At 39.4% G+C, this 15,810-nt stretch overlaps 1 protein-coding gene across 11 annotated transcripts in view; it reads right to left on the reverse strand.

Moving 5' to 3' along the window:
- Positions 1 to 11,097, reverse strand: part of LOC115573635 (FK506-binding protein 5-like) — a 37,010-nt gene extending 25,913 nt beyond the window's left edge. For 8 of the 11 annotated variants that reach the window (XM_030404510.1, XM_030404509.1, XM_030404506.1 and 5 more), the window contains exons 1-2: positions 10,622 to 11,097; positions 618 to 830 (exon numbers count right to left, since the gene is read on the reverse strand). In XM_030404510.1, coding sequence (XP_030260370.1) covers positions 618 to 830; positions 10,622 to 10,640 — 232 coding nt within the window. In that variant the 5' untranslated portion in view covers positions 10,641 to 11,097. Of the gene's footprint in view, positions 1 to 617; positions 831 to 7,591; positions 7,711 to 9,454; positions 9,503 to 10,621 lie in introns of all 11 variants that reach the window. The other 3 variants (XM_030404508.1, XM_030404507.1, XM_030404511.1) reach the window with 3 other exon arrangements.
- Between the last annotated feature and the right edge of the window lie 4,713 nt (positions 11,098 to 15,810).

Genomic DNA, 15,810 nt, shown 5'->3' on the forward strand with positions numbered 1-15,810 from the left:
GATGCTTGCAACTTAGTTACATCACTGTTATTAAGAAACATATGAGCAAGTAATAAATCAAACTAAAAACAAGAGAAAAAGAAAGTTAAACAAAAATATAAATATTACTAACATGAAAAGTAGAAAAGAGGTAGAAGGAGAGACATTTAGCCCACAGTGGAGGAGATCCTTGGTTTTATCCTTGACACCTTCAGTATCTGTCTAAGTGAACTAAGGTCGATGGTGCAGTATTACACTGTTTCCTCTGAGCTAAGATGTCCAGTCTAATGATGGACAACTGACTGCTGGTCACTCAATGCCAGCTTGTATTACAGTTAGGTGTAGGCAAAATAGTTGCTTGAATACACTTGTAAGTATGATTGAGACTTAAAACATCGCTCACATACATTCTTACTTTTAAAAATTAGAATTGTTTTTATCTGCCTCACCTCTATAGTCTCAAGTTGATACACCAAACCTTCCCTGAACAGTTTCTTCTTGTCATTCAGCTGCAGAGATCTCGATTAGAGACGCTCTGAGTAGATAGAATAGCTATTGTATACCAGTGCAGAAAGTGCTGTGGGCAAGTGCTTTACAGACGTGTTTTGCCCTGGGCGGAAATGAACCCCTCTCCTTACCTGAAATGGTCTTGTAGTCCAAGAGATCAAACATGATGACAAAAACACAAGACCACGTAATGATGAGTGCCAGAACTAAGATCCAAGCCAGCGGGGAGCTGAAGGTAGAGTGGAGGTCATCTGTAAAAGTTTTCTTGGACCCTCGCACAGACAGAGACCCAGCGTCTCCATTCTTGCTGTCAATGACCATCGTGGTGGTGGTCGATGTCCGCGCTGAGGAGCAAAGAAACTGGGATCAGACGAAGCACATCAAATATGGCCTTCTGTAGAACAGGTTTTTATTTCAACATTTATTTCATACTCAAAGTGATATTTTCAAAACCAACAACTGTCACACAGGTTTAATTCATGAGTTTGGGATGGACAGTCAGATATGAACATATATTTATTCTTGCGGAGTTGACTGTTGGTCTTAGTTAACACAGTTCACAGTTTCATGTAGTATTTTGAGGCACTTTCTTAAGTCGTCAGAATCAGAAGAACATGTCCATCACAAAGCAAGGATTTATGTCTTGACATGGGTAAAAACTCACTGTTTATTCAGTATTTTACAGTTATATGGAGTGTAAATCTGATAACTGGTGAGAAAGCTTAAAGAAACTGGAGGTTGTATGCAGCAAAACATCAAGGATGCTGGAGAAAGTCATTGATGATAAGTGCTGTATCATAGGCAACTGGACTTGTGTCAGTTTCTTGAAGACGTTTCAACTCTCATCCAAGAGGCTTCTTCAGTTCTAACTAAACTGGAGAGGAGTTTGCAGGCTTTTAAACTCTGTGTGGGAGTGTCCTTACAGAGTCGTTAAGGACACGCGTGAGCTCTGAGTTAGCTAACAGCTTCCTCACGGAGACCAGCTACTGTTGACAGCCAGACATAACAATACTAGCTCTCATTTGGAGTCATGTTGCGGTTCACCAGACTAAGTAGCTTGTCATAAAATAGCTTATCTGGCATGATATCTTAGCTGTTTCACACTGTACCTTCTTCACAAGCTAAATTAGTCTCTAAATGTATCTCTTGTTTGGTACTGGGCAGGTTGTGCGCTGTGGATTTATCACTGGACAAGTTTTTGTTGAAAACAGCTGCCTGTGTTGAGTAATGACACTGAACTTTTAATAAATAAATGTGCCACAAATGAGCTAAAAGAGTTTGAACCGACAACTGACTCTTGATTGACAGCTTTCTCGATTGTAGTGTGTTCATTTACTCCGCCACCAGCGGTCATTTTGAAATCCATCATTTTGTGTAATCTGTGGCAAGCATCTGGTCTTAAAATGTCCCTGTTGTTTTTTGTTTTTTTTAAACAAATGTTTTTATTGAATTTTTCATATACACTACATAAATAGAAACAGACAACCAAGCAAAAAATGTTGCAGGGTAGCAACAAGGCCTCTTCCCATAAAGGTTTTTGACAGGGCATTATAACGTGTTCCTCTTCATGGTCTAAAGTTTATATCAGCATGTTACAAAACGGAAATAGACATTCAATGAAAGAAAAATAAATACATTTCAAATGAAATGTTGCTAGAAACTTTCTTTGGCCTTTGACATTCTGGGAAGCCACACCTGTATACTCTGTTTGGTAACTTGTCTCCAAGTTTTAGTTGTGTTTTCCTTTTAATAAGCAGTGTACAGTCATTTTCCTATCATCCTTGCTTGGTTGACAGTTTTCAGGAAAAATTTCAGAGATAGCTATATTGCTGAGTCTATTTTGGAACCAACATATTCCAGAAACGTAGGGTTTTGTAACCATCGTGGTTTTGTGCGCCTAATAGTTTGCCCCCTGAGATCAGCACCAGCAGACTATTTGAGCAAGGTTGGAGCATGGTCAGATATTAGAATGCTCTTATACATACAATCTTTAACTTTAACTAGAAACAATTGTACTGGAAATAAGAATGTAAATGATACGACTGTAAATATTGTGACTCACAATACTTACAGTCGTGACTACTAGAATGACATGAGTATTCTCTTTTTGTGGGGTTTTTCTAGATTTTCAAATGTCTTTTAAGTGTAATTCAAGCCCTAACTGATGTATAATCTTCCTGCTTCTTGAGTGAGAAATGTCTGAACCTGAGGATCAATCTAGGGCACAGTTGAAATCGCCACCTATTATTATGTCACCGCGCAGTGAAGAGATTGATAGAAACAGCTTTTTGTAAAATTTTGGGTCGTCATTCTTTGGTCCATACAGATGAACCAGAATGAAATCTTGGTTCAGTAGCAAAATTTGTATAATGACAACTTGCTATTATTTGGCCTTTTCCTTAATCGAGATGATATTTGATTGGTACTGTTTTAGTTTGGTCATACTTGCATTAGTTTGGTACATTTCCTAAGGCCTCTAACATTCCATGAGACCAGCTTGAGATCGAAATTCCCACTCATTTACCTTGCTGTGTATAACTGTACGTATAGATATATGTGTGTGCTTTAAGACAACCTTCTTGGTTTTTAGGACATCTCTGATAATAATCTAAGATTATCTAAATTACCAGTGTCAGTGTTTCCCACAGAGCATGCGCACTTCCACCGACCGAATCGGCTAACTTCCGGTTTAGCACCGAGCTAACTTGGACGGGGATAAAATGTAACCGCTAGGGCTGTCAAACGATTAATTTTTTTAATCGCGATTAATCGCATTTTGTCCATAGTTAACTCGCGATTAATCGCAAATTAATCGCAATTTTTTGGGCACATTTTTTTCTGTTCTAAATGTACCTTGATGTATTTTTTAATGTTCTTAATACTTTTAACAACATAAGAAAGGGCAAATATGCTTGCATTATGAACATTTTTGGCGGGGGGGGGGCTCTCTGCATCTGCCCTGTGTTTGGCTTGCAAGTGATATTTGAGACTCAATGTACTTCGATGGTAAGTCATATCATGTCGATAGTACATGCAGATAACTTTTGTCCTATCGACCGAACCATCTGGCAGTGTTTCGAAAGTAGTTTGCCGTTCATACCGTAAATGACCAAATAATATACGGGTTTCAATTATCCACAGGGTCCCTTTAAACGCCGGTGCAGATGTATATTTTGGTAAATAACCGCCGGTTCCAAATAAATGTCGGGTCTAATTTTTTATTTTTTAAAAAAATAAGGAAGAAGAGGTGTCCACTGACACTGCACGTTTTTCTTCTTCGCCTTTTTCACGCAGTGTGCTGCTTTCTGTCAGTCAGTATCACACTGATGGTCGCCATGGCTCCGGTGCAGCAAAACAATAAAAAGTACCACTTGAAATTCAAACTTTCTGTTAAAATATGCAGAGGAAAACTCGGGAGAAGCAGCCGCTAGATGTTTCTCTGTCGACCAGAAGAGAGTGAGAGAAACGGAGCTTGAGCGTCTGTCCGAGGAGGACATCAACAGGGCCAGGCTGCCTGCTGGAGGGAGGTAGAAGGCTAGCGAGGAGCCTGAGATAAACATGCAGGGATGAGTTATCAGCAAACGGGCACGCCACGAGAGAGTGTCCCGCAGAATGATCAGGACGATGGAGAAACAAATGTCCGCCACTGTGAGTGACAGCAGAGATGAGGAGTTTGCAGCGAGTGCTGGTTGGCTGAATCGTTTCCTCCGCCGCAACAACTTCACTTACAGGAGGATGCCAGAGAATTCACCGAGAAGCTGGAGAAGTTTGTGACATTTTCATCCAGGATTATTGTGAGGAAGGAATTAAACGCCTGTCCCAAATTGCCTTTTGGTCTGTTAAGTGATTGAAACAACTAAACCCCCCGGCTATTATTTGGTATTTTACGGTAAGTGCTTTCTCAATTTCCTCACTTTTCAGTCCACCGTGTTTTTCCCGAACCGCCAACCCTGCAGCTTCTTCTTCTGATTCCCTTTCTGCCACCCTCTGGATCAAGACTACAGGTGCCACTGACGGCCGTAAATCTTTCAATGCGCGTTTTGTTTTTTGTTTTTTTATACCGAGCGTTAATCGCGCGTTAAAAAAATTAACGGTGTTAAGAGGATGTTGCGTTAACGCGTTAACTTTGACAGCCCTAGTAACCGCTCTTCTATACTCTCCAAATTTTATTGGACCTAATGCTAAAATTCTGACAGTAAGCGAGTCATTTCGCAGGGGTTTTGGGGCTTTTATGGTGGTTTTACAGACAGTTTTAGATAGTCCTCCTCTTCTTTGTTGGCAATACTGGCGGACTAATAACCACAGCGCCATCCACTGTATCGTAGTATGTAACATCATGCTATTCACTGTTCACTATGTTAATATTGTTGCGGGCCGCCACAAATACATTAATGTGTGGGAAACACTGTCATTTTAATACATAAGAGGGACAATAATGTCTTAGCGAAAAGCTGCCTCACGGAGTTTGGCTAACGTAAACTTCCTAGCATATCCAACAGATACAGAGCATTCATTTGGAGTTATGTTGCAGCCCCCCTAACAAATGTAAGTCCAAAAGTATTGTCATTTTAAGTAGCTTTTTTTTTGGTCACCTGTCTGAGCTTAGCTGCTACATTTTACTTATTACAGCTGTTTGATTAATGAGTCGTGATTTCGTTAGTTAATTCAATGTTTCTGTCACCAATTTAGTGCTAATTAAGCTAGCTACCAACAAAGCTAGCACTTTCTTACTGCTAGCTAGCTGTTATGTATTGTACTTTTTGTAGACAACAATAACTTTTACTACACTAATATAATTGCTAGATTACTTATTCTGTTGTTCTACCTTTTTGTACTTTAACTGATAATTCTTTACGGAAGCGCATTGCATTCACTTGATAAAAAAAAAAATAGTCGCCTTATCTCGTAATTACGAGAAAAGATCTCGTAATTATGAGAAAAGATCTCGTAATTACGAGATCAGGATCCCGTAATTATGAGAAAAGATCTCATAATTACGAGATCAGGATCTCGTAATTACGAGATCAGGATCTCGTAATTATGAGAAAAGATCTCGTAATTATGAGATAAGGAAAGGTGCGTCGTTGATTGTGAATAACATTTACGGTAATCGTACTGAAGCCGCTCTGATGAGTGGCTGGTGGTGACTGTGTGGGTCAGACTGCAGTCTCAGTCAGACCCATGAAGCATACGAGGATAAGGATTTTGACAGAGGATTACTTAAATAGTAGCCTACATAGTAGAAGTACATGAAGTACTATAGTTACACAAGTATAGGGAGTACTTAGTTCAGCAGTATATGCATCTTGGTCTACTAATAGAAAATACGTTTTTTAATAACACAAAAGTTGGGCGAAATGTCCTTATTCTTTTTCTCTGTTAAGGATTTTGACACAGGATTACTCGAAAAGTACACAGTAAAAGTACTTCATATTATGCATGCAAGTAGTCTAGGAAGTGCTAATTCCAGCAGTTTATAAATCTTGAACTACTTATGGAAACAATGTTTTGTTGTTGTTTTTTCTCATGTCGTCCTTTACTTTGAAATCCGGATACCTTCGTGATACCTTCAGTTTATTACCGGGAGTATTTACTGTAAAAGTATGATCTCATAATTACGAGATCTTTTCTCATAATTACGAGATCCTGATCTCATAATTACGAGATCTTTTCTCGTAATTACGAGATCTTTTCTCATAATTACGAGATAAGGTGTCTGATTTTTTTTTTATCCAGTGAATGCAATGCGCTTCCGTAAATTCTTTGACCACTAGCAAGTCTAATGTTATACATTTGTGAACCCATTTTCCTTGTTTCTGTATTGAATTTCACTTAGCACTTAGCTCAAGTAAAAGTTTCAGGTGCATTGAATTAAAGGGAGGTTTAGCTGGCTGAATAACTTTGCATCTACCAGCTAGTTGTTGAAGCAAAGCTAATATTGTATTGATAAATATTAATAACTTTAGTTAAATTTCATTCATATTTGTTGTTAGACCACATTTTATCTTCTAACCAACCAGCCTTGTCTTTGTAATCAAGCAAACCCATAGGCTAACATGATTTTCTCAGTAGATAAACATGTTTTCAATACATGTACATTTGAAGTGCTGTAATCCATATTGAAACTTTTTCATGCAACCAGGTTTCAACTTTTTAAACAGAGGTACTATCTTACCTGAACCTGTGGGAAGTTGGTCAAGTACCACGTAGTGTCAGAAGGTAAAACATTTCTGATAATGTTCCCTAGACACTCTCTATGCTGAGACAGTCTTGCATAGTCTTGTTATTATTACCACTTAACTAATCAGGAAACAGTACAATCTATTTTGGGTTTTCATTTGTCTTTAAAGAGTTTAAGGTTTAGAATAGTTTAGTATTACACTGAACTTGCAAACTCTCCTTTTGTCATAGTGCATAATTTTATATTTAATTCCTTTTTCATTAAATTGAAACATAATTGATCATTTCTGTCATGTAAAATCAGTAACAGTGTAGTTGCTAATGTTGCTGTGGGTGTGCTGGGGAAGCTCAGGCCACCTGTTGACTCTCCTCAGCTCAGTGTTGGCAGCTAATGTAGGTTGCTCCTTTACTGCTGACTCAAACAGCTTAGCAGCACTCCAAACACACAGACACACACACACACCTCTGTCTAACCTCTTTACAGGTCAGTCCAACATACCATGAGTGGCCGCAGACGAAAATCTCCCAATGGCTACTGTGGGGGCGATAGACATGGCATTTGATTGTCGCTAGAGGTTTGTGTGTGTGTGTGTCTTAATGTCTGAAATGTTGTCAACTTTCAGGAAATAGTCATGAATAATACCAAGCACCCTACTCAAGCATAAATATAGAGACAAATTGTCATGGGTGGATGGCCTCTGTGCAGTGACATTTGGATTAGATACTTCTGCTCCCCAGGAGACAATACCTAAGGATTGTGGTAAAACCTGAATGTTTATCTAGTGTCACCATCACTGTGAGATTTTCACCTTACATAACTCTGTTGTCACTGAACTTGCAACTAGGAAAAACAAAACAGAAAACTTTCTATGTTTAATACATGTCATATCAACATTTCTCAAGTATGCGTCATATTTCATATTACATGTATGTGACCCGTGTCCGATGCTGGTAGAGGGAGACCTGGTTAGGACGCCTGCCAGTCGAGAGAACTGTTCGAGACCACCTCATCCATATATCCAACAAGACTGGGACACTTTCCAGCTGTAATTTTGACAACAAAACCAAGAGTTTTTTTCCTCATCCTAAATTAGTGCTTTAGTTGCCTAACCTAACCAGACCATAATCACAGCGGTGTCAAGACATAAAATTGAGTAAATAGATAGTGATAATTCACACAGGAACATTACAGTAGTTGCTGTGGTATAAAGAGTTATTATTATGAAGAGGGTTATGCTTCCTGTTTGAGGCTTTTAGGGAAAAAGTTTAACCTGTCCTTTCTTTCTTTTCTAACCTGCAGAGTTAATGTTGCTGTGTCTTTTGATGAGGCCTGCTTAATTCGGGTTTCTGCTCTCGAGTTCATGAAATATGATGTTATGGCCTGTCAGCCATGAGATCAGGAGAGTGCCAACTGGCCGACTGGTCCATTGGTTGCTCCATCCAAGACTATGGTCCACAGAAACATATCTTGACAACTACTGGTCAAATCTTCATAGTATTTTCAATTGATAGGATTATATCTCAGGGCCTTTTATGACTTTTGACCCATCAAGTCAAAATATTGCTCTGTGGCCTTCTTATTGGGTATAATAGTATGCTTATGATTACCTTGAAGCCATTGTTTTGGTTTCCTGATGACCACTTGACTTTTCATCAGGTAGCACCACTGGTCCAGAATGTCATGAACTTGAACATGAACATGTACTCATTTTAATTTAGGGTACTCTGAGAGCTTGTCCTCCAGCAAAACACTCAAAACTACATGCAACTTATTTAGTGAGCAACCCTGACTGGGCCTTAATACATGAATAGCTGGTAGCTCTTTCCTTCTCCCTTCACTCTGATGTCTCTGACCACCACTATTTAAACCCAACTCTAAATGGTTTGACCAACCATCCATGCACGATTCCTCCTTTTATGGCTGACCTAGCTCCACACGGTGAGTAACATTTCTGTTGTTACTCTCACCGGGTATCCATGACAGCTCAACTCAGAGCAGTCATTAGGAGCGAGTGGTTGCCTATTCAGTCAGAAAACAGGGAAGTGTTGTCATAACATTTCCTTAATAAGTGCACAGAGCTGAATGAAGTGCAGCAGAGACCTTTACAATCCAGCTGGTTGCGCAAGGTGGTATTAATCAGGTTAGGAGCTTGATTAAAGCAGCTGTTTCCATGTTTCCAACTGGCATTAGTGTTGTGCATCAACAGTAATGTTAGTGTCAACACGGCAGAGAGTCCATTTAGACAGCTTAGGGCTCAATAATGACTAAAAGGAAATGGATTGCCTCATTTAACTTCCCCAATTATAGACCATTTCCATAGTTAAAGCTTTGTAAACACCCTTGATCTGCATCACTTCCTTATTCACTGAGCTGCCATAACTCCAAACAGCCTTTGACATATATATTTGCTTTGGAAATGTATCAGCACATCGTACATTTCCTAAGCAAAATCTAGCTTAAAATGTTTCTAGTTCCCCAAAACATTAATGTTTTTGTTCTGTTCACTGGTAAAACTCTTTAATATCTTTTATCTTGAATTATTATATCAAAACATCAGATTTTGTGATCTGGATTAAACTGACACAAAATGGTTCCAAATTTTACATGTTTTGAAGGACAACTTCTGAAACAAACCAAAAAAAATTTTCAATTATATTGTTATCCCTCTAACAGGATAATGGATGGTCACACTGTCACAGTCTGTCCAAGTCAGTTCTCCTGGCCACGTGAGAGGGAGGAGATCTCCAAGAGAAAAACATCAAAATTCAAAGTAAGTAGGTCTCTTACCACTGTTTGTTTTCTTGTTAGTGGATCATGAGACAGCAATTGTATTTCCTGAGATAATGAGATAATCACATGTTATTTGTTTAAGCTTTTTTAGAGAATAAACATGGAAACCACAACAGCATAATTGTTTTGCATGGAAGTTGCATCAAGCTTGACAAAAAAATAATAGATCTGTCCTCTCATTAGCCTTTTCCAGAACTTTCAACCAAATGCCACAATCCAGTCCAGTTGTTTGAGTTTAAGTTGTCATGTGGTTGCCAACTCCCTCCACTGATGAAGACTTTGAGAGGTGATTGAACTTTGAAAGCTCCGGAAAAGATCAAATGGACCTTGTGTTAAAATTATTTTGTAAAATGGAACTTTTAATACTGAATACTGAATATAATTATTACATGTATCATAAAAATGTATCATATTGTTATCTTTTTCATTAAGGTGTTTTCTATTATAATGGTTGATTGGCTCTCTTGTCAGGTCAAAGGTAGGCAGAGCTATGTTTAGGTCAGAAAACTGTATTTACTTTAAAGAACATGATGCTTTTCCATCAATGATATGTCGAAAATATCTTCAGTGAAAAAGGGGGGGGGCTATCATGATGATGTAAATTGACTCATTTTAAGAACTGCATTGAAACAAAGTGGAGAATCATGGGGCTGTCAGTCTAATCTGCACACGCCCACTCCGTGAGAAGACATTTTTTTGTCTAAAATAAAAGTGAAAACACCAGCATGCATGTTTGTTATTAGGTTCTAAATCTTCCTGGGACATCAAGCTAACAGATTTTAACAGCAACGGACAGCTGCTTTTTGCTTTCAGACCCGCTTGTCTCGTTTCGTTATCCATGCACCATGAAAAGACAAAATCTGATAATAACAGTATCGTTTGATGTGGCTACATGCAACAAGAGGCACAGTGTTGATGCTGACTGATCCTATACAGCACTGTAGATGTCACAGCGGTCCTAAAGCTGCATTACAAATAGCCGATACATGATAGCGCATTATTTTTAGATACTTCCAATCACGACATTTCCCTACACACTAGACAGCACAACATCAGAGGGACTGTGTGCAAAACAAAACATACAGAGCACTGCAGGAGCTTCGCATGTACATCATGAAATAACATTGAAAGTGAATAGTAATATTTATTGTGAGGGTACTTTACCTTCAACTGCTTCGGTCATAGTTTCAAAATAAAAGTTCTATTCCCACAGTAAATCCCTTGTGCAGATTATGTTGCCATGAAAAGGAATATTTATCGTAGATCCTCAACTCCTCTGCGCGATTTAATCCCAGGGTTTAATTCCAATCTAGCTACGTCGTGCCAATGGCTGGCACTGAGGATATGTTGAAAACCCGAACCCTCTGGCCACCGCTGGTAACGTTACACCTCTTTTTCCACTCGCATAACTCAAATCTGCATTTTCCTTTCTTGTTCCAGAAGTCCAAAACTGTTCATGGGTCCAGATGAATGCACGGTGGTCCAGCAAAGCAGACTTCCGTCCCAGTGGATGAGGCTGGGGAGACGACAGAGACCAAGTTAAGGTGGTCACTGTCTTCGCCCTTTGACTGGTTGGGGCTGAGATTGTAGATAGAGCAGCCTGCCCCCCCTCTGCCCAGCCTGACAGAATTAGATCACCACGGGGACTGACGGACGATGGAAGTGAGGGGAAGAGAGAGTTTCAAGGTAACTTTATCCCACCAGCCAATGTTGCTTCTGGAGTCATGTGATCACAGTGTGCACAGTGATTTAATTTTACTGAAAATTCGTAAGATCTAAATGAAATCTATTATTCAACCTTATTTGTTAAAAATGACTTCAGATTGCTGTGAATAAAACTCTGAATCTAATTAGGTACAGTTACATTCATGCCATGTTTCTGAGCCTCAGGCCCTGAGTTATTCTTAGAGCAGCTCGCTGCTGCTGGTATTCTGCTTCGCCTTTTTAGGCCAGAGGCGTGACCTTAACACCCCGTCCCCCCCCCCAACCCCCCTTATGTTAACTAATCCCCCTCCTCCAGACCTCCACTGCTCCGTGCAGAGCTGTCATCAAGTGGAGAGAGAGAGGGGGAGTATCTGAATGGCTCAAGTCTAGGCAATGTACATGCACTTCAAGTTAAATTTGCAGTGTTGTCATGGCACTAAAACAAAAGTCCCGGTGTATTCATTGTATGATGCAAATGGCAGATTGGGAAACTTTCAAAAAGTAACTCAAAGGTTAAGTCACAGTACACATCAAACTAATCAGGTCATTGACATGTCATCCAACCACATCCAAAGATAAATGTCTTTATACAAAAGGCCTGCCATCATCCTCCCCAACGTCGTCACACTGTCTCCCCCATCTCTTTCCAAGACAGCAGTGTCGTTTTTCTGGTGTCTGGCATGATGGATTGTGCAAATCAGGATAACTTTGCACACCTGCCAACCATCTCTAATCAAAGACCGTCATTGTGCCACTGCTGCTCTTCCCAGTAGGTCTGGTAATGGCTGGTCGCTTCAGTTGACATTTTGCACTTTCATATCAAAAGGTTTGCGAATCAAAATAGGAACTGAAACTTGTTCTTTCATTTTGTATCAATCACATTTTGTGTCCGAGATTTACAGACGAGCCACACAGATACGATATAATCACTTGATTGATTCATTTTTATTTCAAGTTCATGAAGGAAAATCATATCATCTTAATCTCTGGATGAGCACAAAGCAGTTTAATTCACTATTATACACAGACATTTAGTCACTTAAACATTGTCATTCTACAAACTGTTACGTCAAAAGCACAGTGACTGGGGTAATGAAGCAGTTTAGGAAAAACCCTGCCCTGATGATGCTGTCGTCCACTTACTGAAATTCAAGTACTAAAATTACTTTCTTCCTTTTTTCACTTCCAGCCACTTGCTGGAGGCAGACTTGTTATTCTGCTGTTATTTAAAGAAAAAAAGGTTATTAAAGAATATACACTCCCCAAAAAGTTATTTTTTTGCAGATTGTTGCACATGTTAAACATTGCACTTGTTTAGACTCCTCAAAAATCATTAATGATAATAATATTGTTAACTATGATCAGGTTTCTTTGGGTTTAGCCATGCATGCTGGAGACACCCCTCACAGATCTTCTTATTATTCTTCTCTTTTCACAGTGATAACAATGATTATCACCACCACTACCAGCACTATGAATACAGCTGCACCAGCAACCACCCAAAGATGGCCCTTGATCCCTAGAATAAAAAAAAAGAAAATTACTTTACAATTATTTACAACTCAAACAACCCTAACATGGTTGATATACCATTTAAAGTATTCCCTAAAATGCAAAGAAAATTAAAGGCAGTTCAAGGTTTCTTACAACAGGGTGTTATTTTCACAGTACTGGCTCTGTCACATGTATTGTTTTTAATCTGGTTTAAGACAGCAAAATCACTGAATACAGAACTGCTAACCTTGAAAAGTAGCACCTATACTGAAAAAAATGTTCATGTGTGGGGCCAAAAATTTTACACAGATGTTGGCATTCTGAACCCATTACAACTTTGACACTTTCTTCATAATGATCCGTTTACACAAAAAAGTTGTCAATTGATCATTTAAGGGTGGATTTTTTGCACAGATTAAAGACTGTGGTGCTCTTTCAGGTAGGTATCACCTCACAGATGATATTGAAATATCAACAACTCTTTGAATCTGAAATCTGAAGTAAATGATTACAGTCCCACTTACAGTAGCATTTTGAGGCATTAACCCTAGAGACCTGTCAGAGAGAAAGAGGAGAAAGAGTAAGAGTAACAGAAAGAGAAAGAGAAAGAATAATTAGTCATCATCATACTGCATCATGTACACCAGTGGTTCCCAACCTGGGTGGCGCCAGAGATCGCAGGGGGGGCGGACAACTTTGTCTGTTATGAGGTTGTGAGGTTCAAGTTATATTTGTGCAACCCTCTGAGGTCGATTGACGCGCCGGTACGTCAAAATCACGTGACCTATTTAAGATGACGTAGCAGCAAGACGGAGCCTCAGTGAGTCTCAAACTTATGTGTTGGAGCAGCCTTCAAGCTGTGTACCAGTTTTTAAATTGTGTTGATAGGCCAAGTAAAATCGGACTTATGATAAATAATGTACGGCACACTTTTCCGTTAACATTACCGTCAACTTTGCTGCGCGTTTGGTGCAGGAAGAGACGGTCAAAACGGACTTCTCTCACGAAAGTGTCGGCAAGCAGGAAAAGTTTGCGAGTGAAAAAACACGTTCCTATTGGTGGAAAAAGGCACCACACCAGCCAATCACAAAATTACTTGGCAAGATACGTGATTTGGTTGCTGGGGGACAGGAGGAAGTTGTGGAGGGACCGACAGTGACGGTGAGAGAGTTGAGAGATGTGTGTCAAAATGGAAAAATAACTGTACAGTCACACATGTGAAGTTGAAGTTATGAAAATAATGACACCAAACAAGGCAAGGTAAATAGTTTTTCAGGTGAAACATAATGGTAAAATCAAAAATAGTCAAAATGGCCAATTATACCCTGGGCTGCATAAAATCCCAGTAACACACCCAATCAAAACTCTCTATAATCTATAATTGAAACATATTTCTTGGTCCACATTTAAATTCATTAAGCTATTTATTACCAACACCCCTATGAGGTAGGCCTTTTCTGCTCTCTGGTAGGCCTATTCTGGTCGTGTGTGTTTGTGTGTGATACACCTGATGACACAAAAAGGAAGAAATGTATTTATATACATTGTAAAACTAGGAGAATATAGCTGTTGTTTATTTTTGCAAATAAAAGTTTGTAATTAACCACTTTATTCTTTTAGTGTATGTGGGTTGGGGGGGCCTGGCTTGTCTTGGACACAGGCAAGGGGGGCTTCAAGGAAAAAACGTTGGGAACCACTGATGTAGACCATTAGTGGACCCCTGTAATGATCCTTTTTCGCAAAATATTATTATATCAGCACTCCACATTGATTGTGTGGTTGTATATGATCAGTAAATCTATTCATTACCTGGGAAGCGGGAACTCCAAGAGTTCTCTGGATACCCTGCCACGCATCGTCATTGAGGTTACACCTCAGCAATTTGCCCTCGTGGAACAGACAGTCCACAGTGAGGCGGACGTTGGGGTTGGTCACCTGTCTTCTGCTTGCAGCAATGACTTTATTAGGATCAAAGGTGTAATGCATCACCACCAGAATTATTGGTTTTTCGCCTGTGAACAAGAGTCACAAACATGATGAAACTCAAAAGAAACTAATTGAAAATGCATTTTCAGATTTTTTTTTCTCCTCTCTGTGCTTCCATACCACAGAACTGTCAACACTCTTAGTGTTAGTTTAAGGCAGCATTCATTCTCCTTATTGTAGCATTCAGCCACAGCAGCATTCATACCACCTTAATTATAAGACTGATATTAATAGATCAATTAATTGATTTAAATGAACTGGGCAAGGGCGCCATGCTGGTGAACAGTGTAGCAAAAATTATTAATACTTATGAATATGAATATGAATATATTACCAAAAGCCTTTCATACCTGGAATGTTCTCCAGGGCCTCACCGACGTCTGTTCCCACTCGAGACGCGATAGGACAGAAAACCACAATGTAGTCACTTTCCTCAGGAGAGAAGACCTCAGTGTGGCCAATGTCTTTGAGGCCCCTAACGTAGTCTTGATGAGCTCCGTTTGTTTTTCCTGCCAGGTGAGCATAGAATCTATTCCCAGACACTGAAGACAGAAAAAAATGTTTTTGTCATTACTGAGCTGCATCATTGTTTTTGTACAGCCACACCATCAAACACATATTCAGTTGTTGTGTTATCTCTTGCAATTACTAAATGTAGTTTAGTTCATATTGCAGCCTTTATAGAGCAACATATGTTGGCAATTTATCAAACAAGTTTTCTCACCGGTCACCCCGTTCATGTCTCTGAGCAAAAGATAAAGAAACACAGAGGAACCTTTAGTCAACATTATTCAACAAAATGAAACATGGCTGAACCAGTAGCAGGTGTAAATGCATCACAAACTGCTTTGTCACTGCTGCTCTTGTACCCAGCCCACAAGACACAGTGAAAAATGCCTTAGAGGTTAATTACCTATATCACGGCAGCAGTTCACAGCCTAACAAAGATCATTTGAAAGGATTTAGGTATGCCTACTTACGGAAGAGGTTGATATTCTGCTTGTAGAATCTCTGGCATATTTAGTCCACAGTCAACAAGAATACACTCTCAGCTTCTCCCTCTGACTGAAGCACTTTCACTTTTGCTCTGACAAGGAAAATGTTCTCAAACTGACCACCAAGGAAAAGGGGCAGAGTTGAGCCAGATTGACTGTGTCAGGACTTGATAC

This window comes from Sparus aurata, chromosome 22, assembly GCF_900880675.1.
Source record: "Sparus aurata chromosome 22, fSpaAur1.1, whole genome shotgun sequence".
NCBI classification, from domain to species: domain Eukaryota; kingdom Metazoa; phylum Chordata; class Actinopteri; order Spariformes; family Sparidae; genus Sparus; species Sparus aurata.